Source organism: Fulmarus glacialis, unplaced genomic scaffold (assembly GCF_000690835.1).
Source record: "Fulmarus glacialis isolate BGI_N327 unplaced genomic scaffold, ASM69083v1 scaffold22758, whole genome shotgun sequence".
NCBI lineage: Eukaryota > Metazoa > Chordata > Aves > Procellariiformes > Procellariidae > Fulmarus > Fulmarus glacialis.
Genome location: NW_009230429.1, coordinates 1,222 through 28,147, shown reverse-complemented (window position 1 = coordinate 28,147; position 26,926 = coordinate 1,222). Strand labels below are relative to the sequence as shown.

The following is a 26,926-nucleotide window of genomic DNA, read 5'->3' as shown; positions in this document are numbered from 1 at the left end:
TCTGTAGTTATCTGGATCTAAGTACTGAAATTAATAGCTGATGTAGCACTTAATTTTGCTTGTGGCAGTAGCTGGAATCTTACACGCTTATCTCTAGTAAGTAATTATTCATCACTCATTGGAAAAACTATTTGCAGCAATACTCTTTTTCTTAGTTTTACGAGACATATGAAAATATTTTTTAAATTTTCAGGTGTTGGACTAACTTTTAAAAGCCCCCCACATAGCCACATCTAGGTTTTATCAACCCTATCAACCACCATGTACCAGACTCCCAGTATGTCTGCTGAGCAGGCAGTGTTGTTTTATCTATTCCTTAACTAAACTGACTTGAGACTTGTGCCAAAAATGGAGTTAAACCCTGACTCTGAATCCTTGTGCTTCTTAGGAGCTTCTGTTAGTGGAAGCCAATTCTTTTTTTAATAGCGATTATGCCAATCTTCTTGAGTCTATATCCTGTGCCAGAAGGAACGTTCCTTCAAAAAGACCCCCTCTTACTTTTTAAAACAGCTGGTGACGTGCTTTTATTCGTGCTGTAGCGACGCATTCAGTGATGTGGGTATGTACTGCCAGTCTCTGGCTGGCCTAGCCGAAATTTCACAGACCTCCATGTCCCATGTTCTAGCAATGCCTGTTCTCTCTTCCTCGCTTCCGCTGGGTATTGGGGAAGGAGGGAGGAATGTACCCGCATGCTAGCAAAGTTGTCTCTCCTCTGTCAGACCCCTCCTGCACACTCCCAATCCTGCACCCGCTTTCCAGAGGAGGCTGAGGTGCTTTGCTGCAGCCCTCCCATCGAAGCAGCGTCGGGGGCTGCTCTGACCCTCCGGCTCATTGAGCTCTATGCTGGTGCCTCCCTGCACAGGCAGGCATCCCAACTGGAGGGCTTGCTTTTCTTTCCCACAGACCAGTGTTTTGCAGACTGACTGTATGGTTTTGCCCTTGGTCGTTTCAGGAAGATAAGTCACGGCATCCCCCAAAGCGCAGGTGCTTTTTGTACACTGAGGTGGCATTGTGGGAAGTGGCATGGTGCGTTCATCTCTGCTCATTAAATAGGAGTTATCATGCCCAGAACTAGCATCCTTGTCAGTCTCTGTAGATAATAGGAAGAAGAATTCGTTTCTAAGCTTCACAACTCATGAGTGTTTGTTGGAGCAAAGGTGACCTTTAGCTGTGGCACCACACTTTGCTCTTGGATAATGTCTAAATTTATTTGTAAATAAATTTATTTTTTAAAAAAAGTATCGGACTTTTCATTGTGTTGGGCCCTTTGTCTTCCTACCATGGTTGAATGAAAGGATGCTGTCTATGTTCTTAAGACATCTGAAGATGGTAAAATTTTTTTTTTTATTTTATTACAATGAAAACATTATCAAGGGACATTGTTAGCTTTCTTTTTAATGGTAGTTATCAGGAGGAATGGCTACAAGGTTAAAGAGCTGCGCCATGTGGTGAACTAGCTCTCTGTTGCCCAGGAGCATCTCTTTTGTTGTCTGTGGATTATAGTTCTGAGACTGTTAAATTCTAGTAGTGCGTCTGTGTTTTACAGATCTTCTGTGCTGCGAGTTACTCCCTGCTCCTGAGGAAAAGAAGGGGGTGAAGCCAGTATTACTACTAATAATATCGTGCCTTGCAATGTCTGCTTTCCATGAAAATACTGATCAATGATTGATAAATACTGTGATGCTTTGAAAAGTGCTATGAAAGATATCTGTGAAGTTCAGATCCTAGATAGCCATGTATCAGGAATGTTCAAAACGTCACTGTATTTGTTCGGAGATGCGTTTTTAAGGCCCACCTATGTATCTTAGATACTGTTGGTTATGGTAGAACGTGAATGAAAATGCAGTAGCTTTCCCCGAATCATTTGATGTGTGGACCCTTATTTAAGACTACAAGCATCTCAACACCTTGTTAAAGTTTGGTAAGTTATATAGGCAGTGTTCAGTTAAGTAATATGGAGAAATAAATTCTTATTTCAAAATAAGAGTGGAGAAGAATGTCCATATATCAATGTAAACTCTCATAAATGCAGTCTGTTGGGTAAAATAAAACCAAATTAAATTACACTGAAAATTTAGTCTCTAAAGTCATTCTTTCTCTTTTCTTTTCCAGTATAAGTATAGAGACCTAACTGTACAGGAGACGACCAGTGTTATTACTCAGTACAAGGACCTCAAACCTGTCATGGATTCATATGGTTAGTCTGTGCATGAGAAAATTTTTGGTTTTGAATTGTTGATGGTTTAGATATATTTGGTAATTCTTGTGGGGAAAAAGGACATGAAAACTAGAAAACATAATTTGAGTTTCTCGATCTTTGACATCAATACTTCCTTAGAAACACAGACAGTTATTTTCTAAAATAACTTTCTGTATTACTGAGCCTATCTAACCTGCCAAAGAAGTGTTGCATTTTTCACAGCTTAACTTTTGTTTAATTGCTCAGTGATGTCATATCAGTTGGTGTCCTGAGATTGCTGGTATCTTACAAATACAGGTTTGCTGTCATATAAAGATACTTTTAGAGTTCTATTTAGAAAGAACTGTAACTCAATGAAGAAATACTTCATTAAAATTAATTGTGGCAGTCCTTAAGAGTGTGAAGAAAACAGTCAAGTATATAGAAAATTGGTGTGAGGGGTTTTGTAATGTAAATTAACAATGACAACCACTGTTAGCTATTTTAAAGGCTCTGACTAAATTTGAGTGCGTTAAATGAAGATGATATCTAGGGTCAGCTCCAGAGGCTGAGGGCATGGTTTCACAAGGTACAGTGAGCTAGCACAGCTGCTGAGGTCATCCTCCTTCTGATCACCTTTTTTTAACTGTCAGCTGTGGGATTCCTCTGTGAGCTAATTTATATTACTAATACATCGTCAGAGACTTATAGTCTTCTGCTTTCTAAATTCTAAATCTGGATTGAGAAGTATTAAGAAGGGACATGGACAGGTAAAAGATAAATTAGTTTTAACTTGAATAGCTGCAAGCCAGCAGCTGTCACAGAAATAAAAATTCATCTGGTGACTGGAGAATCAAAAACAATAGTGAAAGTGCTGTGGTGGGAATAGCAAGTTTGCATAACAATAGTGATCAGAATTCCAGATAGCTTTGAGCTGTAGCTAGAAGCCAATTTGTGTTACCTAATTCTTTCTAAGCTGCCTCGGAAAGGCTGAGCACAGAACTACTTACAGATAATTGATATTATTTGGAGCGGTGAAACGGGCAACAAGAAAATTATTACATTGCTGTTGAGATAATTTTCAAGTTTATATTAATAATGAAATATATACACCCATTTAAGTCCCAACATGTTTTATCTGCCTTTGCAGAACATTAGCACCAAAAGAATTGTACGCAATAAGCTACATTTGAAGTATGACTAGAAACTTTCAGGTGAAATTAGGAAAATAAAAGCTTTATTAGCAGAAGTTGATTTATTCAGGCAAGAATAATCCATTGGATTGAAAGGATGGGAAAACTAAATACAGCGACTCAGTAAATTGAGGTCAGGGTTCCTGTGCAGTTTGTGAACTCAGACTAAGATGTGGCAGTGAGTCAAGTGCTATGCATTTCTTCCTCTTCAGTATATTATTGTTTGGTTAAATTACCTTTACTGATTATGTAAAAAATGCCTATGGCCCTGTAATTTTCAGTATTCTTGCTGACCTGTTAGTTTGGAGAAAGCGTAAAGAATTCTTTGTAATCCTAAAATGACAGTTGTTTTTTAAATTGAGTTCAGATTATCTTTGCAGCAATTTGTATAGTTTGCAGTTTGTATGGTTCCAACATGTTTTACTTGGTCTCTGAATGAGGAAACAGTTTTATTTGCAGTGAAGGTAGTTTGACGATAATTAGTCATTCATTTCTCAGAAATATGTTATTCATAACAAGTTACTTGACTGTAGACAATCATTTGCTAGTCCATAAATGTGCAAGAGCAGAACCTTTCAAGCTGACTTTATATATGTGTAACATCTGAAAACTTATGGTAATAAATAGATGGGGTCTAACCTGAACAGAGATTAATGTAGCAAATATGTTTGTTCTAAAAACACTGTTTGTTCCCTTTCAGTTTTTAATGATGGTTCATCTAGGGAGTTGATGAGCCTTAGTGGAACCATTCCTGTGCCTTACAGAGGTATGCATTTACTGTTATTATCATCACCACCATTATTTTCCTACATGAAAAACTATTTAGATTTGTCCTGGTTCAACTTCACTACTTCTTTGATCACTATTTTCTTGAAATCCTTTACTTGTCCAAAGTATAATGTTTTAAAGAAATCGTTCCCTATTTCTGATCTGGAATAAAATTTTAATGTTGAGCATTGCTTCTTCAGTCTTGTACAGCTCTGTAACATCTCTTTTCTTTCAGTACTGCACATTTTTCAAGCCTCTCAATTGAATGAGGATTGCAAACCATTTATTGCAGCAACTAACAATAATTCAGATTAGGGTCTAGTAATGTTGCATTGTAGAACAAACGAGATAATGTATTAGTGGTAAATGATAATTGTAAATCAAAGTTAAATTGTTCTGAAAAATGTTCAGTTCATAGCCATACTGTGAGCTCTTTGTTGAATGTTATTAGTAGATTTCGGCTTCGGCTTCTGACTCTGTGCAGTTGAATTTACTGGGTTTAGGAGTTTTTTATAAATCTGCATACAAGAGGACAGTTAAAGCGTTGGCGTAACTTTTAAAATCTTTCAAATATCTCTTCTAGGTAACACATACAATATCCCAATTTGCTTGTGGCTGCTGGACACCTACCCTTTCAACCCCCCAATTTGTTTTGTTAAACCCACTAGCTCTATGACAATAAAAACTGGGAGGCACGTTGATGCGAATGGAAAGATATACCTTCCTTATCTGCATGAGTGGAAATATGTAAGTATAGGGAACTTGAAATCCTCAGATTGCTCAGTTCTGAATTCCTTTAGATAGTTGTATGATTTTTAACAAAAACCATAATATTCTTTGTTTGAGATCTTAAACCATTTTTTAATGAAAACAACTGCTTATTATTTGTAATGTCTTAAAGTTCAGGATGTTGCATTCTGTTGCCTGGTTAATTGCATCTTTAATTACAGTTTGCCTGATTAAACAGTGCAGCATAGGCGTCCTTCCCTGGCAGGACACTGATGTGAAGATCTGTGAGATAAGAATATGTACGGAAGGGAAATTATAAATTCTGTGAAACGTCTCTGGGCTGAAATTAATCCCTGTGACTAAAATGGACTTGTATGAGCACTTGGACTTCTTTATGTAGACATTGCTAGAGCTTTGAGTGTGTGGATATATTTGCTTTGCCAATAAATACAGGCATTGAGCAGTGCAGGCCTCATAGAAGTTTTGACCAAAGCATGGACTTGTAAAGGAGATAAACTGTGCTGACAAGGTCAGAAGAATGGTACGAGATGCATAGTTCTGTAATGTAAAAAGTGATTAACAGGAATAAATTTATTAAGCATGGGCAGTAGTTCAGCACTTGCATGGTAATAGCGGAAAATGACTGCCCAGATCAGGATGTAGGTCTTGCACGAGCAAGAGGATCATCTAAGACACAGGTGATACAGAGTTCATTCAGTTTGAGACGTTGGTAAAAATAGTAAGTGGATTATAGAGCTAAGAAAATTTGGAAATAGATATTTAATCTAGTGCTGCATTCATGATGCTTGTCCTTATTTTGGCGAAATGAAATCATGCCTATATTAAATGTAGTTATAAACTAAGAAGCCTAGTTTAGCTATATTTAAAGGAGGTTTGTGCCACTCGTTAGTGGGTTAGAATATTTTTTCTCTTGAGCCATTCCAAACCTGAGCAAACACTATATGCTGTATGAAATTGAAATGTCTGAAAACTTAGTGATCTGTACTTTTTTCATGTTGGAGAATGGATTTAAGTTTTAAAAAATTATTATAATCCATCATTGCACAGTCATCTTCAGTCATTTATTGCCTTGCAGTTGATATGGAACCGTGTATTACCAGTTTATTCCGAGTGTAAACACTACTGCAGCTGTATTTTGGTATACCATTTTGAACACCAGCTGGCTCGGTTTGGAATCTGTAAAGAAATCCATAAAGGAAGTTAAATATGCACATAGATATATCTCTATAAATATTAAAAAACCCACAAATAAAAGGATGGCTTTTGAGAGCTGATGGATTGGTACTGTTTTGTTATTATAGTCAGTTAAACTGCCTGTTAATGAAATCAAGAACTTGTGATTTGCTTACCCTCACAGCCCCAGTCAGACTTGCTAGAACTGATTCAGGTCATGATTGTTGTGTTTGGTGAGGAACCTCCAGTCTTTTCTCGGCCTACCGCTTCATCAAGCTACCCACCATACCAGGCAACAGGCCCACCAACTAGTAAGTGCTCATGGCTACTAATTTCTACAAGTACTCATATTAATATTCCAAAGCGTAATGTTACTCTGCACAGTTTGTCAACAAATGATGTATTCTACTCTAGAATGACTTTCTATGTTGCTGGCTAATGAATTCACCTGTGCTGTACTTGACCTTTTTGAACTACGTTGGAAGAATGTGCATGTTTTTTCGACTTTTGGAAGGGAGGGAAAAATCAAGTTTGTATTTAAAAAGAAGAAAAACAAAACACATGCACCCCCCAAGCCCCTCAAAACAACCAGTAACCTGTCAACATTCAGAGATAACTTTAAAAAGAGATTATTCAGATAACTGTCTTTGTATCTTAATTTTTTTAATTCTGGTAATACAAGTCCATCTGTTAAGTGTCCTGCAACCATTGATTTCATAAGTGAAAGCATACTGCTTGTGTTTTCTATGCCAACACTTCTGGTTTTTTTTGTTTTTTTTTTTTAATTTTTTAATAATTGCTGTCTGAATATGAAAAAAGCCTGCCTTGTGATTTTTTCATTCTTCTGTGTTGATTTGGTACTCTGACTTAGAACTCATTCTTATTTTCTTGCAAAAATTCTCAAGACTTTTTAAAGTCTTTTATTTATTTAAACTTCTGGAGGCATGTTATTTTAAAGACTGGGGATAGGTGGGTGGGGGAAAAAGGGGAAGTAGGAAACAGAAAATCCTAGAAATTCTTCCAAAAGGAGACTCTGCATTGGGTGGGAAAAAAACCCACAGTCGAGTAGACCTCCTCAAGCCAAAGACTGCGGCAGGAGGGGAGGGGGAGCAAGTTAGCTGCAGATTGTTTAAGGATATTATAACAGTTCTACATTAATTTAATGGTAGAATAGCTGTATTTGGGGTCATATATTTTTGCTGTATTTTTAAGGCTGTGTCTGTTTTCTATTGGGATACAGCTTTCATCAGATCATAGTGTTACATCAGAAAAGCTGAAGTACTATTCATTACAATTTACGGAAACCATTTTTAACAAGGTCTTAGGTTCTTAACACATGAGAAAAGGGGTAGCAAACGTAAATGGGACCATTAGAGATAGCTGGCTAAAGGTAAGTGTTTGGGACTTTTTAGCTTGTCCGGTGCTACCCTACCTGTAAGAGCACTAGATGATTCTACTGTTCTGATTTTCCAAGAACAGTGGGTGTCAGTACAAGTATAGTTTTAGTAGAGACTGTGACCTGTATTGTGCTTTAAGGAAGGACCATCAATTGAAACACGCTTGATTACTCTTCTAGTCACTCAGTGCTAGCGTAGCTGAAGTAATTTTAGTGGAAATGTTTCAGGATTTTCACATTGTTAATAGCTACTTAATTTTACTACTGTAGTCAGTTTTTCCTTATTTTACAGGCATTTAGGTTTGGGGGTTTTTAAAGTTCTAGATACACTGTTTAAGAAGAAATGAAGCCCTCTTTAAAAAATTGAATTATTTGAAAGCATTCAAGGATGAAAATAGCTCGGCTCTTTAAAAAAAAAAAGCCATTTGATGTAATATTCCTAAAATTACTAGAAATGTGGAATAAATATGTTCAAGCCATAATTTTTATAATAGAATTGTCAGATTTCCAAGAAGAAACTTAAAATTGCTAGGACTGTTAAAGCCTTAGACATTTATATGTGCTGATAAAAAATTTTTAAAGTATAACTTCTAAATGGTAGAAATTACTGGATAAGAACATGACTGGATTGTTAAACAGCTAATCAACTGTTGTGAAGTCTAGCTACTCTGAACGTACTTAAATGATACTCATTATTTAGTGAGTAGAGAACAGTGGCTACATTGGAAAGGTTCTTTTCTTTTTTCAGCTGTTATATACAAAAAATGGAGATAGCTCTTCAGGTGTGTCATCTTTAATAACATGCCATTTTTTTGAGTTCCCTAGCTGCAGGTACTTTTTCTTATGTATCCACATTTTACTCAGTATAACTACTCATTGTGGATTTTTAAAGCAATACCCATTTTCATCCATGCAGTGGTTAGTTTAAAGTCGTGATTAAGAAAAAAAAAAATATGCAGTGAAAGTGTTCTAGCCAGTTGTTCTAAGGAATGTGTAATTGACTTCAATTACAGTTCTCATACGCTCCCTCCAAACAAAATACTCTTGAAAATATTTTAACCAAAGTCGATAGGTAGAGGTAGAATCTTCAGAAGTGCAAAATTTGCATGTGTTTTGTGAAAATGTGCTTGAATACAGAAAGGAAATTCCAACTGGTCAATACATGGAGGGAAGGTCTACTGCAGCTTAGTCCTTTACGTGTTTTGAGGGGAAGCAGCTGCCTTGGTCAGTTGGCCCAGAGCTAGCTCCCAACAAACATCTGCAGGTATCTCTGCCGAGCTGCACAAGAGCAGCATGGGAAACATCTGGGAGTTTTGGGAGAAGTGATGGTGTTAGAGGATGCAGGGTACACATTATTGAGGGTTTTTTGGCAATAGAATGACTTCTCTCACTTGTTGTTTCATTGTGTTATACTGTATTCATTGTTCGATAATATTTTGAAAAGCATCTAACTGCAGCATAAGTAGATCTCACTAGTGTGATCTTACTATATATTAAACTTCTGAAAAGTAAAAATATACAAAATCATTGTTTTATTTAGCTTCCTACGTGCCTGGCATTCCAGGTGGAATATCTACCTATCCAGCAGGAAGCACTCCAAACCCGAGGTAAGAACCCCTTTAAACCATCAGCATTTACGTAACAGTTTCACTGAATAGTATCTGGTCTTAGTTGTATTTTCGTATGGTATATTTGTTGTATAATTGTCATATTAGCATTAGCGGTTTTTTCCAAAAGCGAGGACTGAATTCTTGTCAATATCCAAAGGAAAGTGTGAGAAAGGTTTAGCTTTCTTAGTGTTGCTTGCTTCAAATACAATATACTTGAGTGATAAATATATTTTGAAAATTACTACCTAGCTCCCAGGTGTTACCTTGCTTCACTCGTATATTGGATTAGTTTTTATAAGGTTGATATGTTTACATGATACAGAAGGAAATTTATCCCTACAAATTGGGTTTTTTTATTAGCATTGTTAGTATTGTTTGGGGTAATTAGCAACTCAAAACATTGAACAAAACAATTGCTGGATTAATACAAACCTTGACTCCAGCATAAATGTGGACTTAATTCAGAGCACTCTAAGAAAATTTGAAGGGCACAATCTGATTTTAAAAGCTTTCTATTAATATAAAACAAGACTTTTTCTTCAAGTATATTATAATAATAGTTTGGAATAAAGCTTTTCCAGAAGACTTGCAGTTCTGTCTTAGCAAATAGTAAGATGCTGATTGCTGCCTCCTAGTGTGTACCTACATTTTTTCACATAATAATTAATTCTTCTTATTATTAATATTCTATGTCCTGATTTTGTCTTAGGAGCATCTGAGGAGTTGCTATAGTATATCACATTTTGATTAAAAAAAAAAAAAAAATTAACCCTGTAAGCATTAGGAAGGTGGGGTGTTATGTTTTAAGAAGTGAAAAATGGCAATTTTGATAAGTTCTCATGGCAAGTTTTTTCCTCCTAAATACGTTTATTTTAAGCGCTCTTAATGTTTGTACAAAAATGAATAATAGAAGAACTATTTTTAAAATAATAAAATTTACGAATGAATAGAAAGATTTTAAGAACTATTAAATTTGTAATTGCCTGGAGAGGCACAGAATATGCTTATTTTATATTTTCCATGTTTTCTTGGACCATTTTGTTTACTGATAGTCGTGGTTAATACTCTGCTACATGCAGGTGTTTGTCAGTCTAGTACTGACTAATTTGAGTCCTTGTTTCAGTTGATGGTAAATGTATTTTAGAAAGGCATTGTAGACTGTCACATTATGTGTCATCTTGCAAGTGTTTCAATGAATAAATGAATACTTCTGCTTTCCTTCATCCTTCAGAACAGGACTGAGAATTTCTGAAGGAGTTTCGTCTTGCAACCGTATTTTGCACAACATTTTTAGGTTTACATAAATAGTTATCTTGTTAACCATTCTCATATTAGAAATTATTAAATTGAAATTGCTGTTTGTGAGTTTGTAGCTAGAATAATTTCTTTTGGATACTTTTGGGTTTTCATATGGCAAGTTAGAACCTGCATGGCAAGATTAAGAGGTTGAAGAGAATTTGGAATGATCCAAATGCTTGAGACCAGGCAATTACTAGATAGGGTTTCAGATAAAATGGTATCTTCTTAATCATGCCAGAAATGTAACTTGTGAAAGATGTTAATGTGAACAGGAAAAGAGAAAAAGTGTAACTTGGCCTGCAATTTAAACATTTTATTATGTAAACAAATGTTTAACATGGTGACATAAAGGTAATATACATGGATGATACTTTACAAATAGTTACATAACATTAGTATATCTTTCTTTGTCGAAGCAGCTACCCAAACTATTCTTATCCGGGTGGTGTTCCATTCCCAGCAACCACTAGTGTTCAGTACTACCCTTCTCAGCCTCCTGTGACTACTGTTGGTGAGTAGCTTTGAAAGGATTTCTCCTAAGTGAAGCTTCCCTCTGTAACTGATATGTAAAGAAAGAAAATGGAAAAATTATATTTTATTCAGTCAGAAACTTGATAAATTCCTGGATTTGTGCAATGCACTGTGTGTGCTCTATGAATATTCTGAAGAACACTACGTGTAACTACCTTAAGTTTTTTTCTCACCCTTTAACTGTAGGTGACTTATGATTGTCTGCATTGCTTTGTTTGTGGTCATGGTTTATAGAAATGCTTTTGTCCTCATTTAATCATCTACTGGACTCACTTTATTTACTCTTTATTTATACTTTCTTTACTCCAAAAGTCGTAGCTATCTAAAACAGAGGTTTCCAGTGCGTTTGGAATGAGCTTCATTTTTACTGAGTTTCCTCTCCAGCGTCTTCACTGTTGCTTCTTAGTGGTTCCTACTTGTTACTTACTTCTTTCTTCCCGTCAGCAGCAAGATCTAAGGTATTAACGTGTATCTTTTCCCAGTCTGCTGCTCCGTGGCCCTGTGCTGGCAAAATACACTAGCTTGATTTCAGCTCTGCACCTCACTTTTAGTGTATGTGTAACAGATTGGGAACCAGTGAGAAAGGTCATCTAGTTAAGTAGGAAGTTGGTGCAGTAACTTTCCAACTGGATGACAGTCCTTTTGGAGTAGTTATATGGTAAGGATGTAGACTCTTTTGTGACCTTGTTCAGAGTATCAATCATTTGTAGTCTCTTGCACCATAATTTAAAAGTGCATCCATAGGTTCTTCATGTAATGTGCGAACTCCCAGTTACTTATACACACACTTCCCTCCAGAACTGTGTGTATTTTGAAATTTTCATTCATACAAATGGGGACAAATCAAGTTCACAGCTTGGCAAAGGAAGATAGATGCTTTTACTTTACTCTTAAAATATTTGAGGAGTTGATCTGTTATTACAGGATTTGGAAACAACAATGAATTGTATGTTGTATTCTTCTTGTGCCTGATCCCATCCTTTGTGTCCACGTTCTTTCAACCTTCTGAATTAGAAAAGTCTTTTCTGAAAGTTGTTGGCCATTTCAGTGGTCATCTCCACTCTGAGGTGATGTGTGTCTAGCATGCACACTGCAAGAAAGACGCTGTCCCACTTAAGTAGCTCAAACAGTACTCAGTGTTGGCGCCTGGGTTGGGTCCTTGGGAATTGATGGTCTCCACTGGCTCTCCTGTAGGGAGGTGATAAGAACCTTCCTAGGGGACATTGGCTTTCTGCGTCATCTTTCTCAAACAGATTCAGTTTTGCTTTTATGTAGTAGAGAGTTAATTTAAAATATAGATATGTCCTATTTCATTTCTTTCCCTCCTTTTCATCCCCGGTGCAGATAAATAGAGGTGGAATATCTGCCAAATATCACAGAAGGCTCTTCAAGTCCTGAGTTAGATCATCTGATACCATGTTGTAATGCCAGATTTTGTAGTGGCAATTTAACATTAGACTGATTCATTTGATGCAGCTAGGTAAAAGTCATACACCTGTTATACATGGTTTATGTCTTGTGCCAAATGAAGCGCAAACATGTCTTTTTAATCTTCCACTGTTTTTACAGTGCTGTTTGGTTTTTTTACAGTACAGTATTGTTTTATTTCTTTCAACTGCAAATGTTTATTTCCTATACAGGTTGTTTAGCTATGGTTTATTGTGATAGTTTATTTAGGAACATATCACGTCCTACAACTTTAGACTTTTGTGTGAGTGCTGGTGGGGTGTTTTCTATAGTGAGCGTAGTTTGAATTGAATGAAAATACTCATTCAGAGTAGCTTAAGTTTTTAATAATAGCTGGTTTTTCAGATGGTCCTTCAGGCTTTTTCTTTCTGTTTCAATCATCTGCCATTAATTACCTTTCTGATGCAGTTACTAGTTTGGTGATTCAGTAAGGTCACTTCTGAAACCAGACTCTGGCTGGTAAAGGTTAAGGGTTTCAGTGCTCTGTGGATTTAACGGCTATGTGCCATAAAGTCTTCCCCAAGCTGGGCTAATTATGGAAGTGACAGAAAATGCTAAGGGTTCATGCTCTTTAAGAAGATACATAAAATCTAATAGAGCTGTATTAAAATGATCCTTTATGTGTTCAAAGATCTCTTTTTCTATCTGTTCGCACGTCTATATGAACTTTCATTGTGTTAAGTATATTGTGATTTTTTTTTTTTCCTCTGTCCTACTTTACTGTTAAAGTGAGCCTTGTATAAAATCTCCCAGAGTGAGGGGTATTAGGGGAAAAAAAAAAAGTAGAATTGATGGCTGGCTCTGACTTTGTGTTAGAGAATAATTCATTATGTAAAGTAAACAGTAACTGAAATCATGCTAATGCTATTCTTGAAGTGAAATCGGTCCTTTTTGTTTTGATTTGGAACATGTATATTTACAATTGTCTGCCTTAAACAGGAAGTCCTAAACAGTGAATAAACTCTTTGTCCCAGATAGTTTGACTGACTTGGTTTAAGTTTTACTTCTCAGTGTAGAAAGTACTGTTCCTTTCTCCTTTTCATAAGAAGCAGCAATGATGAATTCCTGGGTTTGTGTGTATGGTGCCATTTGCCAGCTTCTGTTGCCGATTCTAATAGATAGTTAATCAAATATTGAAAATTATCTTGTTGACTGGCAACAGGGTGAATTGCTTAAGCCAGAACTTTAAATCAGATCAAGTGTTGGGACATTTATATTTTCATAAGAGTGTCTTTGCACCAGTTGATTAATAATTCAATCTCTTTTTTTTCCAATAATAAATAGCTTATTTTTAAAAAATTACACATATTCTGGTGCAATTCATATGTAAGTAAAGTGCTCACATTAGTAATTGTCAAAATGTGGTGTTCTCTTAATTTTAGAAGAATTTGGTGGATTAATAAGCATGGTGTGCATCTTCCCGTAGTTTCTTTCACCTTGTTTGCATAGATTTATTTTTCCAGATATGGCTTGGTGTACATTTTGTGGACAGGAATAGACTAAAAGGCGTAGGGAAGAGAGATGAATTTATGCAGTCTTGTTCTGTTAGCAGCAGAAGTCCAAAAAATCCTCTGGATGTTTTAAGGATTCTGAGGTGTGCAGTCTTGTCAACAACAGTTTGCATTTGTTAGTATAACAATACCAACAGACACTCCAAATAGAATTTTTTTCTTTTTTTAAATTATGATGAGACCCTAACAGAAAATTGTTAATTTTTCCATTCAGATGCTTGTTTCTAAAGGCAGAGTTTAGATTTTTAAACTGTGTTCTGGATTGTTGCTGATTACCGGGAAGATATCCAACGTACCCCAAGAACACTGTAATGCTGAAATTTCACTAAACAGCCCACCCTGTAGTAAAATTATTGTAATCTTATTTCTGGCTAATAGTAGTTTAGTTATTGAGTACTATCAATAACGTATTCAAAGATCTATTTATCACTGTTTATCTTGGTGTAATTTACTCTAAAAATACCAATCTTTGAACTACTGTGTTTAAATGGCAAAATTAATATATGGTTTGATTTGCTTGTTTGCTTTCACTTCTTCTGAGGGCCTGTGGTTATTAAGAAAGGTGAAGATGTTGATTGGATTTCAGCTGACTTGAGACACTTTTCTGAACCTTTGGGAAGGAAAACCAAAAGATACGCTAATGGTTTTGTCTTTAGCTATGTAAGATTCACGGGAGCCTTGATGAATATTTTTTCACTTCAGAATTTTTTGAGATCTAGGGTACTGGGAAATATGGTGTACGTAATGCCGTAACAACTTCAGGGTTTTAATAACTGTGTCTCTAGATAAAAGATACTCTGGTAAAATTGCTTTTTGCAAATTTTCTTTCCAGTTACACTACTTCAAATCTCTCTACATTTCATCCATAAAAGTTGGAAAGTTTGGGCACAAAACTGGCTATAATTCTTGCTTTATTAGTAGTTGTCACAATCCAATTGAAATTTCACTGATCTAAAAGGCGTGAGGCACAAGCATGGGGAAACTGTGAGACTCCAGTTTTTCTCACAGAAGAGTGGTTGAAGTTGTTTGTGATAAATACGGATACAATTCTGCAACCAGTAGCCACTTTACATTCTCTAGAGCAATCTGCGTTTCCTGGTTTGCAGATACACAACACTTCCTGCGACAGACATAAAGGATTTACCTTTCTATTTAAAAAGGTGTTAGTGACAGAGTCTTGAAATTAGATAATCTCATTAAAAGGCTGATTTGCAAAAGCAATAGTAATATTCGGGCTTAAATGTGAAAGCCTCTAGTGTTTCAGAGGGAGAGGGACTAATGAAATATATTAGAGAATTTATTTTCTTCTGTTATATTTTCTGGTATTGCTGCATCAAAATGTGATTTAATAAACTGAAATTACAAGTTGTATCTATCAAAACATTCAAAAAAGGTAGTAACCTCAGTTGTTGTAACTCAGTTACACAGCAGCCTCTGTTGCTGTTTAACTGTAACATCGATCATTTACAGAAGCTAGTTATATAATACTAGAACAAAATTGGTTAGTAGTTTGTTTCACTACTACTTTCACTATCACTACCCTGAGTTTCTGGGCACGATGGACCAAGTGAAACTGGCAAATTAGTATACCTGCAGTCAAGCTGTATGTCATCAGCTTTGTCTTACCTGAAATAGCTATGCTTGCTTTTGTTAGAATCAAATTGTATAACTGATTCCACAGAATCTCTGTATGCTTGACTAATACTCTTTATTCAACTAACATTAAAGAAGTATTTTATCCAGAGAGAATTTTTAGAGGTTCTTCATGGGTGCCATTACCTAATTTTATAAACCATGCTCCCCACCCCACCGCGCTCCAATTGCAGTACCATTCTGCAGAATTTTAAAAAAGGAAGCGGTAGGCCCAGTATTACACTGAACAAGTACCTAAAAGACTGCCATCTGATTGTAATCTGCTAGAATATAAACCATATGCTAATACGACTGATTAGCATTTCTCTCTCAGCTTTATAATCTTTTAATAAATGTTGCTGGTTAAAGTAGGATTACCTCAATAACAAATGTTCTATATTAATGCTGATTGCTGCACTGCCCTCCCATACCTGCCCTAGGATGGCTGAATGACAATAGTTGTGAAACAGTTGGAAAGACTAGATCATATTGTAGCTTTTTAATCACTTGATACTGTCCAGCAATTTGTCACTTAAACAGACCCTGCTATTAGATCTTCATAAATATAAAAGGGCAGCAGTTAAAATCTTTTTCATTGAAATTGTTTTTATTAGCTTAGTGTTCATCCATTTTTATTAATCTTAAAAAAAAAAAAAAAAAAACCACCACAGCAATTGGCAAGCCTCAAGGTAGAGTATCTATAGACAAATTCACTGTCTCAAGCCAGCTGTTACATTAATTGTGGTTGAATACATGTATCCATTACTTCCTATAGAGTTTACCAGAAATTTATTCTTCTTTTAAAAACTCAGACTAACAACATTTGTAGACTTCAGGGGAAATGGCCAGCCCATTTTTACATTAAAGGAAGATTGTGGATATGGAATAGTAAAGTGAATGAATGGATGTGTACTCTTAAATTTACTTGTGTACATCTTAATGTGTTTTACCTCACTTCACTGCTTCTGAAAATTATTGTGGAAAATAGTTTGGTTTACTGTCTCATATTGCTAAAGTACATACAGCAAGTTAGCCACTTTTTTTCAAATTGGCTTTATACTGAAGCTAGTGCAGAACAGAGTTAATTTTATGCTTGCGAATTTTCTTGTGCAGGACCCAGTAGAGATGGAACTATCAGTGAAGATACCATTCGAGCTTCCCTTATTTCAGCAGTCAGTGATAAACTGAGATGGCGGATGAAAGAAGAAATGGATCGTGCACAAGCTGAACTCAATGCCTTGAAACGGACAGAAGAGGACCTGAAGAAAGGACACCAGAAACTGGAAGAGATGGTAACTCGCCTGGATCAGGAAGTGGTAAGCTAAGATGAAACACTGCTCTGTATCTGAGCATTCCCAGTAATGAACAGAAGCATGTAATTAATTCATTATTAAGCATGATAGAAATATCAGAGTCCGGTGTATTGCTGTTTAAATATATATTCTCTTTCCAAATTGAGGTGCATTTGTTCAGACTGAAGCAAGTCAGAAGTAGCGGTGACCGTAAGATGCTTTGTCCTGCACGTATCTTACAAATGTCATTGTTCAGTAGCAGAGGAACAGTGTTATTTTTCTCCATCCTCCTTGTGAAAGATGTCAGTGGTGTGAGGTTATTTCATAATTGTGTCTCGGTTTCTGGTTAATAAAGTGTAACAGCAGCACTGGAGAACATTTCAGTGTCTTAGTGCAGAGACACTGATTTTAGTCACAGCCTCCTTGTATAACCTGCAGACTTTTCCTTTCCCAGACAAGAGTCTCTCCTACTCAGTATGCTCAGAAATTCCGGCAGTTTTTCATTGAGGCCTGACATCTTCTGCTTAGTCCATCTGCTCCTTGTGTCACTGCTCGGGAGTAAGATGTGCCCACTTTAAATGTAGTGTGTAATTCTAGTCTTTCCTGTCTTGGAAAGGACATAATAGAACTGGAGATGTCTGATGCAAAGGCAGGAAGGATGATCCAGTGTATTGGACAGCTTCCATATAAGACATGACTAAGCTAGGACTTCAGTCTGGAAAAAGGCAGTGGGGACAGAAAGTGGAATATGTACGGTGGTCTGTACGGCTTTGAGTGATATGAGGAAAAACACAGTGGTGTACAGTCTCTTCCAGTGTGTTAGCTGTTGGACAACAAAAATATCAGGAGGCAAATTCAAAAGTAGCAAAAGGAGGTACTTCTCATACAGATGCAGTTAAATTATAGTTACCGTTAGTGGGTAAAGCCAGCATATTTTGTTTTTGTTAGTGGGTAAAGCCAGCATAAAGAAAAGAATTATTTTGGCTTTGCTTTTATTATTTTCAGCTAGTTTAAATGGTTATTTTTCCTTATGTGGCACCTTCAAAATACTTTAAGACTGTTAGCATGCCTTCTCTACAGTTGTAAGTTGGTAATGGATTGACATTATCTAAAACAGCCTTTACTTTTTTAAAATGAAAGAAATCTGAAATCTATAGAGCAGTAGTTCTTTTATTTGTAAAAATCATAATAGAGATGAGTAGAGAAGTAGAGAATCAACTGGCATGTCTAAAAATCTTTCATCTTGACAGTTGTATCACAAGAAGACATTCAGCTCTTTAGACCTAAGAAATAAATAAACAAACATCTTAATTGTTTTTAGGCTGAAGTTGACAAGAACATTGAACTTCTCAAGAAGAAGGATGAGGAGCTCAGTTCTGCCTTAGAGAAAATGGAAAATCAGTCAGAAAATAATGACATAGATGAAGTTATTATTCCTACGGCACCGCTTTACAAGCAGATCCTGAACTTATATGCAGAGGAAAATGCAATTGAAGACACCATCTTCTATCTTGGGGAAGCATTGAGACGTGGAGTGATAGATCTAGATGTCTTCTTAAAGGTAAGGTTCTTGGGATGTTTTTAAGATGTGCATTTTAAATGTGTTTAAATGCTTTGAACTCACTTATTCAGCCTATTAATGTTAGTGATTTCTTTACTGAAGAGGATCCTGTAAGAATATGAGTACTTATATACTAAAACATTTTAGAAGAGGAATTTCAGAATTAAGATAAAAGACCAATTTTAAAAGCATTGTAGATATGAAGTCATTTATCATTAGGCGGGTGCAACAGTGTCAACATAAGCTTTCCATTGGGCTTGCATCCTAATTCTGGAGAAACTAAGGGTGATTGGAGTATTCGGACAGCTTTTCACTTGCAGTCTATGGATGCCTCTGCTGAGGCAGCCAGTGGAGTGTTAAAGTCATAGGGAAAAAAAAAAAGCCAGCTAGTTTTAAGTCTCTAGCAGAGACCTTCTTAGACAGTTTGTTCTCTTTCTTTGCTGTCCTTAATGCTGAAAGTTTTCATAATGTCTGATCTAATAACCTTCCTTTATTTTGAACTTATGTGCATGGTGATGGCACATGAAATAAAAACATATCTGTTGTTAATTTGAGAAGATTTAAAAATACTTTTTAACATGGAATAGTACTACACAAAATGTGTATGTCAGAGTAATTAATGTTGCCATTGGATCTGGAAAGATTAGCGTGCAGAAGTGTTAATAGTCTGTACTGGGGCCACTGGGTAACAAGAGTTACCACTTCTTCCTTTTTCTAACAGTTGAGGTTCTCCCCAAGTTACCACTTAAGCTTTGCTTTTAACATCCAGTGTACAATGCAGTACGCAGAGACATTATTTCCTTGTTATGTAGCTTGCTAGTTCTGTTTATCTACTGTTAAAAGAACTGTTCTCTGCCCCACGGGAAGTGCATTAGTCTGACTTCACCTTGGAGTACATATTACCATTTTTCTCCTTGATAAGAATATGTGCAGAGTTAATAATTAAAATCACAAAAAATACACTATAGCGATTGCATTTGGTAGCCATCTGCAAGTCATTTTAAGCCAAGAAAATGCCATTTAGTAGACTAATGCATTTAGTGTTTCCAAAAAACTAACATCCTGTTTGGGTCATGGAATATGTCAAGCTTCGAAAATTTGTATTGCAATATAATTAAGATTGTATCAAAACTTTCCCAATAGCCAGCTGTTCTTATCTTTCTTTCTGCAGCATGTACGTCTTCTGTCTCGCAAGCAGTTCCAGCTGAGGGCATTAATGCAGAAAGCGAGGAAGACTGCGGGACTCAGTGATCTCTACTAAGTTCTCAGAGTTTAACTGGGAAGTTAGATTTCCTTATGAAGCAGCCATTCTCTTGATACTTCTCTTAATCAGTAGGTGCCCAGAATAAGTTATTACATCATTCAAGTGTAAGATATTTTGAATCAATAATATATTTTCTTTTTGGTAAAGACTAGCTTTTATTAATGCACTTTCTATCTCCTGTAATCTTTGTGCTGGTGGACTTACGCTGAATAAAACTTGTTGCATATTTTCTTCCTCTACAGAACTGTGTACGATGCGCTTTCTTTACAAACAGGCCTGGCTTATGTAGTGTCAACTTAACCATACTTTCACTTTATTTCTGAGATTTGGAAGACATTTCAGTGTCCCAAACTGGAAAAATTCACATTTCAGTGTAACTAACCTTTGTTATGACCAATGAAAACTGGAAACTCAAAATTTCAAGGCCCTGCTGTTTGACCTAGCTGTTGATATCCAAGGATTGTTTTCTTCAAATGAGCTTAGTAACTGTTATTTTGACTTCCCTATTCTACCATTAGATCATGGCCATAGCAGAATATACCTTATGGTGCCTTAAGAAGCCTTGATGTATATTGCATTTTTCCACTAGAAAATGCTAGGAAAAAGAAAGGCTGCTACATTTGGTGTTGCACTACCTGCCAGGCAGAAAACGCTACACACCCAAATGCCACAGGAAGCATGGGTTCTGGCTGTGTTAGGTGGGACAGGGCTCGTATCAACAAGTCTGGTGGTTAAACACTGCACTGTCTGCAAAAGAGGGTATGTTGTACAGAGCATCTCCCAGCTTGGAGTGCTGTGGGGATTCATGGTGCTGCTCTTGTCGCCTCTCAGCAGCATGCTGCCGTCCTCCTCTCTTTGCTTTTGTAGGCTGCCTCAGCAAAGCTAGCTTGAAAACCAAAGTTTCTTGGTTTCAGCACAGTAATCAGCGTGGCTTAAAACTGAGCGTTTGTCTTAAGGCTTTTCATGTTACCATTTGATCTGAAGAGATGGGAGTTCATATTAAAAAGCTGGGTGAGACTTCATGTGATCTTCTGAAAGCTTTGAAAATGGCTTCATACCATCTTCCTGTCATCTGCATAAAACACTTGCTATGTGCTCTCTTTCCAGGTGCTATTTTGGTCACGTAGATGTAAGAGAAAGCGGTATAGTAGCTACAGCTTTTCCTGTGTTACTGAAGTTGTGCATGAGCACTTTCAGCTTATTCTGAAATACTTTGATCTGAGAAGTATCACCAGCTGCAGTCCATATTAAAAATTTACCCTGGACTTAATCAGGTGATCCATTTCCATTCGTAAGTGTGCTGTGTCCTAATGTTAGAAAAAGCTAAGAATAAGGTCTTTCCCTCTTCACTGGAGTGAGGTATATTGTTCTAAAATATTAATTGACAGAGAAGATGGTTAATTCTTCCTTATCTAACTTACTATGGACTTTGAGGAGTAACTTTGGTCATGCTTTCTATGCACGGCTGCTATTCCAGAGGAGATGCTTTTCTGTGCTTGGCAGCAAGCTGACTTTTTATGGATGTCACGTACTTGATGTGGAAAGATTTCTTCCTACGTGCATTTTTGTGTGTACAGGTAAGGAAGATGCTTCCTTTGTTGCATTGTTTCTCCACTCCCCTAACATAGCGTCAATAGAACCCATTTCTTTACATGAAGATGGGAATCAAGTTTAACTTCTGAGTATTTAAGTACTTCTGTTACTGTTTTTTCATTCCTACCTTGCAGCTGTTAGAAAGTTCACCACATATATATCTAGAGCCTACAACAGAGTAGCTGCACACATAACATTATTACACAGGTGAGGTTTGAGTTAGTGTGACTGAAGAAATAGAATTACTTGATTTAGATGGGTGGAAGTGGAGCTGCATTTTGGAGACAAAGCCTTATAAAGAAAAAAAAAAAGAGACAAATAACAGTTTGTGGTTTATTTGGTGTTGGAGCTGGTACTACAGTTGGACAATCATTGTCTTGTTGCATACAGAAACCTCAACATTTTTTCAACATGCTCAGGAGACAAACTTACAACTAGGCTGATACAGTACACAAAAATAAGGTTCTCAAAAAAAAGAGAGTACACACAAAAATTCCAAAGCAGTGTTAGGAAAATACATTTGGACCTACCAACAGTGAAATATTTAAGCTATTCAGCTGGCAGAGAAGGTTGGTCAATTGGCTTGACAATCCTTCAACTGCAAGAAAATAGTCTTTGGTTTCACATTGTGTAATAATTAGTTACATATTGTTCTGAGCCAACATTAAACAAGATGAGGAAAAGGCAAAGGGTATTCTAGGCAGTGCTGCTTTGAATGCTGGATTTCTGTCACACCACTTCACTGTACAAGACTGACTAGGTTATCTAGCTGTGGCGAAGAACATGAGTGTCTGAACAGGGAAAACCCTCGAATAGTTTCCTAATGCTATCTTCAGGAAACTCATTTGTTCAGATTTGAGCTTTTTGTGTGTTCTAGTTGAGATATATACGTTGAAAGATTTGACCTACTTGGAAAGTACAACGTAAGACAAACCACTAAACCCGTTAAACTGCAAAGAGTGAACTGCTTAGGCAGACTTAAAACTGTAGTTCCTTCTGGATTCCCCAGAGTGTATCTGCACTCTTCCTTAATTTGTCCTCTTCCTCGGGTTTTAGGATCATCTTCACTACATCAGTGATGCCAGTATTGCCCAGTACACAAGGAACACTTAGGAAGACATCTTCTTTTATTCCATGCATGCCCTGAAAAAGAGGTAAGGACAGTTAGGCTAGAATTCGTGTATGTCTATATTTTGTAGAATATCCTATCAGGAAAACTCAACTAAATTTAGTTGAAATTAAACTAGAAAGTTACCACTGTTCTTCAGAAGTCCCAAGGTTTTTAGTTCTCAGTAAGACAAAAGTTAGCAAAAAGGGGCTGCTCACCTTAACAACTGTAGAGATTGGGTGCACTCTTCTCAAATTTTTCATAATAGTTTCAGCTAGATCTGCCACAGAAAGGCCAATAGCCCATGATGTGTACCCCTTCAGTTTGATGACCTCATAGGCACTGCAGAGACAAAGTTACTCATTAAAGAACAAGTACCATCAACTGAAATATTTAAAGTTTGTAAGAAGGGCTTTTGGAGGTGCCTTAATAAACTTGGAGACACCAGAAGCTTGACTGGTTTGCTGACAGGACTGAAATGAACTCAGCAGTGAAGAATTCTATTTGCATTTTACACTACTCCCCCCATTTATACTGGAAAGTTGGAAGTTAATGCACTTCCCTAATTTCAAGTCCACTAACCATGAAAAATTAACTCTGCCAAATCTACATTACTCCTTAAAATATTATTTCAAGTACTATTATGCCTGCATCTTGACATTTGTTTTGGGCTACTATAGTATTTATGAAACAGGATATGGATACTGCAGTTCAGAGGTACTATAGTTCTTCATCATTTGTTCTTGTGTTGGGGAAAAAAAAAAAAAAAAAAATCAATTAAATCAGTATTTACCTTTCCACCACCTGCTTATGGACCTCCTTCCAGTGTTCCTTGTCTGCATCAGTTCCCAAGTCTGGATGAAGAGCCTTCAGGGAGACGCCAGCAACATTCACTCCACTCCAGACAGGTACTGAGTTGCACATAGATTAATTATCTCACTAGAAAACTTAGTTTTGTCCTCCTCAAATTAACAGTTAACATAAGATCCAGTTGGATTAATCTGTGACACACGCCACTATGATTTAGATATGACTTTAAATATATGACCTATGAGGCCAATCTAAATTGCAGGCTGAGAATCTAGGAGCATATAAACATCTTTCTTTATACATGTCACAACATTTGAATATACCTTTATTAAAGCAAAACATTTGGGCAACATGAACTAAAATGACAGTAACTCTGTATTTTGCAAAGGTTTCTCAAAATAAGAATTTATTCCAAATGAGTCCTCCTGAGTGTCAGGAAGCAGACAGTACTGCTCTGGAGCTGCTGAAGTACAGGTTAAGTAAGGAGAGAGTTGCTTTTTCTCCTGTCCTCTAGGCTTGCCTCTGCACTTCAATTCCTATATATAGTTCTTGAAGTAATCAGGAGGTGCCAGTAAAGACAACTGAGTGACTACCAGTAGGTCTAGTGCAGATCTTTGTCAGTCCCTTGCAGAGAACTTTACCCTCTTGCTTCTTCAGTTTGTTTTTTTTGGAGAGTTATGGGAACAACTTAGCCTAGAAATTTTTAGCCTCCTCAGGTTACAGTAGGACCTTTTCCAAGCAGAGTAACTCAGGTCAAATATAGATCATCTATATTTGTAAGATCTATATAGAGGGTTATTCTATGCAGCAGAAGACTTAGAGCAGGACTTGCATTCTTAAGGTGCTGCAGTGCAAAGGTTTTTGAGCAACGTTTTGCTGTAGCTTTTTGGAGGTGTTTCTTGCAAACAAACTATCAGAAAAAGTTCTGTGTAACAGCCAGCCATATTTCACCCTTACCACTGGAATCTCCATGCTCTCCAACAATCCATCCATGGCAGCTCAGAGGATGGATGCCCAGTCTTTCTCCCATGAGGTGGCGGAAACGGGCAGAGTCCAGATTGCAGCCACTACCAATAACACGGTGTTTAGGAAAGCCACTGATCTTCCAAGCCACATAGGTCAAAATATCCACTGTAAGGAGAACAGCGAGGATAAAAAGTGCCACTCATAAGCAGTTTGATAACTAGGATGACATCTTCTATTCATCTGTAAGGATTTTCTCTGCATGCCAGTTATGTGGAATAGAGCATAAAGTAATGCCCATCACCAGGCCCTGCAGTGGGCTAACATAATGACTGTTTTAAAGGCAGAATTGAGAGGCTGTTTATGCTAAGCGTGCAATTATCAGTGCCCCTTACTGTCTCCTACGCTAAAGATCACTTAAAAGGCAACTTGAAGACCCAAGTTGGAGGCAACTTGGTTTATTTCTCAGACGACCAGCTTGCTGAGCATGGAAAGGGAAGATGACGCTTCTTGCTATGTGGTTATGTGGCATAAGCCTTTTCTAAAAGCCTATGCTTGGTCATATTAGTATACTAATGCCACCTTACTGAAGAAAACACTGTTCTAAGCCAAATCCTCTTGTTAAGGCAACACGAGACAAACCTGGGTTTGAGACAATAAGCAGCTTGCAGTCAGGACTGTACTTAACAACATTGGGAATGATGAATTTGAAGATATTCACGTTGCGCTGGACCAAATTAAGGCGGCTCTCTCCTTCTTGCTGACGGGCCCCAGCAGTGACAATGACCAGCTTGGAGTGTGCAGTCACACTGTAATCTGCAGACAAAAGGCTGTGTCAAACATGACCTCATTCTACACATGGTTCAGAACAGGAGTTCTCAGTTCCTTTTAGTATTGATAGCCAAAATTCTCAAGTTTGAGGGTGCTGAAATTCTCCTGGTAATTGTTACCCTAGACTTCTACAGAAGGTTAAGTTTTAAGACTGTGGTTCATTGCCACAAGTGGCACCCTTAAGGGCATGTCAAAATCGTAACATGTAGAACTGGGCAGTGGTATCACATACTTCTCAGGCACTGATAGGTATAGGGTAGCTGTCGGGGTGGCATCCAGTGCAAGTGCTGTGTAGAAGAGGAAGAAGGCTCTGCCCTCGTAACCTACTACCTCTGGACACTGGAGCTGCACATTAACTAAGGTATGAGATGGCTAGCATTTGCCCTAATCAGGTTGCCACTAAACTTAAAGCTGTCAGACATTTATAGCCAAGAAGTAAGCAGTAACACATTCAGGGGCTAACTGGCTGTGAAATAAAATTCTCAAAGGTGCAGGAGTACTTAAGAAATTCATCTTTCTATACTGAGTGATGAACTCTAGAACAGAGGATTCCTTAACAAGGTCTATGAAACTGAATGTCAGCTGAGCAGAAATGAAGCGAGCTTTCCTCCTAACAATTAGGATGACAGGCTAAGTGCTAGACTTGGATGACCAGTTTGAGATCTGAAGTGGCTATCTCCATTTGGAAGTAACGAGCATATTAGAGCCAACTACTTGCCTTTGCCAGAGACGATCTTCGGTGTTCTAAGGAAGAGGCTGCCATGCTGGAGATCTAGCATCTCTCCTCTGAGCTTGTCCTCCACAACATCAACAAGGGCAAGCTCATCAGCTAAGTCCTACAAGAGACCAAGATTAAATAGTAAGTTTAGTGCCCCTTTGAGCAAACTACCCAACTGTGACATTACAGTTCTTTTAAAAGCAGTCATTTATTTAAGCAATTTTGCTCATCTGTGTCACGTCACTTGTTCCCAAGCAAAGTACTTTAACTAGTCTCCTGGGATATCCACTTTATTGAGTTAGTTTTGTACTTTTTATATCCACATTCTGTGTGGAATAGTTGTACAATTTAGTACGACAGTGATGAAGAATAATTTACTAGCTGTTCATAAACAACCTATTTTACAGTTAAGAAAAGAAGCCTGATGTTAAACACAAAATTTTCAATATAATAATGCAATGACAAGTCATTCAGAGCGTCTAGGACCATTTTTTCCAGTCCACACTGCAAAGAAGTATTCCATCACGCACTCTGCTTCAGACAAAAATGACGCTTCAGTTCTTAGAAAGGATTCTGGATTCTCAGATTCTTAGAAAGGATTCTGGAAGTCGTTCAAAGGTAAATGCAGCTCTTCTTACGTCAAAACGATACATACGGCATGTTCTGTCTGATGCTGGGATAAACTTGGTTTACAAGAACTACAGCTATTTGTTCTCTGTCAATAGCTTGAAGATTGCTGCTTCGTTTCAGGCTCAAAGAAAGAATGGACAACCAAAATGGACACACATCTTGTGTGCTAGCCCAATTAGTCCAATAAAAGAGATTACTTTTTGCCCCTCTTTTAGGCCTCAGGTGGTCACAACCGTGCTGCTTCATGCCAAGCTTGACACTTACCTTCATCAGGATGCTGATAGCACAGGCCATTCCAACTGCACCCACACCAACCACACTGATCTTATTGTGGGCATGACTCTGTTCCTGTTTGTGGACAGTGTGGATGAGCTGATCCTTGAGAGACATGGTGCACTGCTGCAAGGAAAGCAACTCATTATTTCTTCAGGCTTTGGAGCTTTTACTGACACCAGAATATTTGTATCAAGCAAGATGGACTTTATTCCAGGATGATAAGAAAATGCATGTAAGTCATATGCCTAAAACATCTCGTAGTACTGCCTGTATGCAGCAAAATGATTAAAAACTGAATTATTGATGACAATGCACTGTTTAAGCTCGCTATAGCTTTCCCTCAAATACAGCCTGAGAACCATTGATTATAC

General features: G+C 37.2%; 2 protein-coding genes across 3 annotated transcripts; one reads left to right on the top strand and one right to left on the bottom strand.

Annotated features, from left to right (window-relative positions):
* Positions 1-2,115: 2,115 nt before the first annotated feature.
* TSG101 (tumor susceptibility 101) lies at positions 2,116-19,865 on the top strand. Its single transcript, XM_009584230.1, has 9 exons — positions 2,116-2,197; positions 4,073-4,138; positions 4,724-4,887; positions 6,248-6,374; positions 9,000-9,066; positions 10,788-10,879; positions 16,623-16,825; positions 18,123-18,362; positions 19,534-19,865. Exons 1-9 carry the CDS (start codon positions 2,185-2,187, stop codon positions 19,621-19,623), a joined length of 1,062 nt encoding a protein of 353 aa, XP_009582525.1. The 5' UTR covers positions 2,116-2,184; the 3' UTR covers positions 19,624-19,865.
* A 1,673-nt stretch (positions 19,866-21,538) lies between these two features.
* On the bottom strand, positions 21,539-26,684 carry LOC104081468 (L-lactate dehydrogenase A chain). 2 transcript variants are annotated; one of them, XM_009584228.1, is made up of 7 exons: positions 26,544-26,684; positions 25,650-25,767; positions 24,743-24,916; positions 24,095-24,268; positions 23,121-23,238; positions 22,546-22,669; positions 21,539-22,362 (listed from the first exon to the last, which is right to left on the bottom strand). In XM_009584228.1, the coding sequence occupies exons 1-7, from the start codon at positions 26,667-26,669 to the stop codon at positions 22,198-22,200; spliced, it is 999 nt and encodes a 332-aa protein (XP_009582523.1). In that variant the 5' UTR covers positions 26,670-26,684; the 3' UTR covers positions 21,539-22,197. The 2 variants fall into 2 exon arrangements, with proteins under 2 accessions (XP_009582523.1, XP_009582524.1); XM_009584229.1 differs by lacking the exon at positions 24,743-24,916 and having other exon boundaries at positions 26,544-26,673.
* Positions 26,685-26,926: the final 242 nt, after the last annotated feature.

Bases quoted from the DNA above. Each gene is read 5' to 3' on its own strand.
- TSG101 (XM_009584230.1), top strand. The intron at 4,888-6,247 runs GTAAGTATAGGG...TTACCCTCACAG, and splicing joins ATCTGCATGAGTGGAAATAT to CCCCAGTCAGACTTGCTAGA. The intron at 6,375-8,999 runs GTAAGTGCTCAT...TGTTTTATTTAG, and splicing joins GGCAACAGGCCCACCAACTA to CTTCCTACGTGCCTGGCATT.
- LOC104081468 (XM_009584228.1), bottom strand. From the start codon at position 26,669: ATGTCTCTCAAGGATCAGCTCATCCACACTGTCCACAAACAGGAACAG. The intron at 25,768-26,543 runs GTAAGTGTCAAG...GGTCTCTTGTAG, and splicing joins CTATCAGCATCCTGATGAAG to GACTTAGCTGATGAGCTTGC. The intron at 22,363-22,545 runs GTGAGCAGCCCC...CCTCTTTTTCAG, and splicing joins CAATCTCTACAGTTGTTAAG to GGCATGCATGGAATAAAAGA.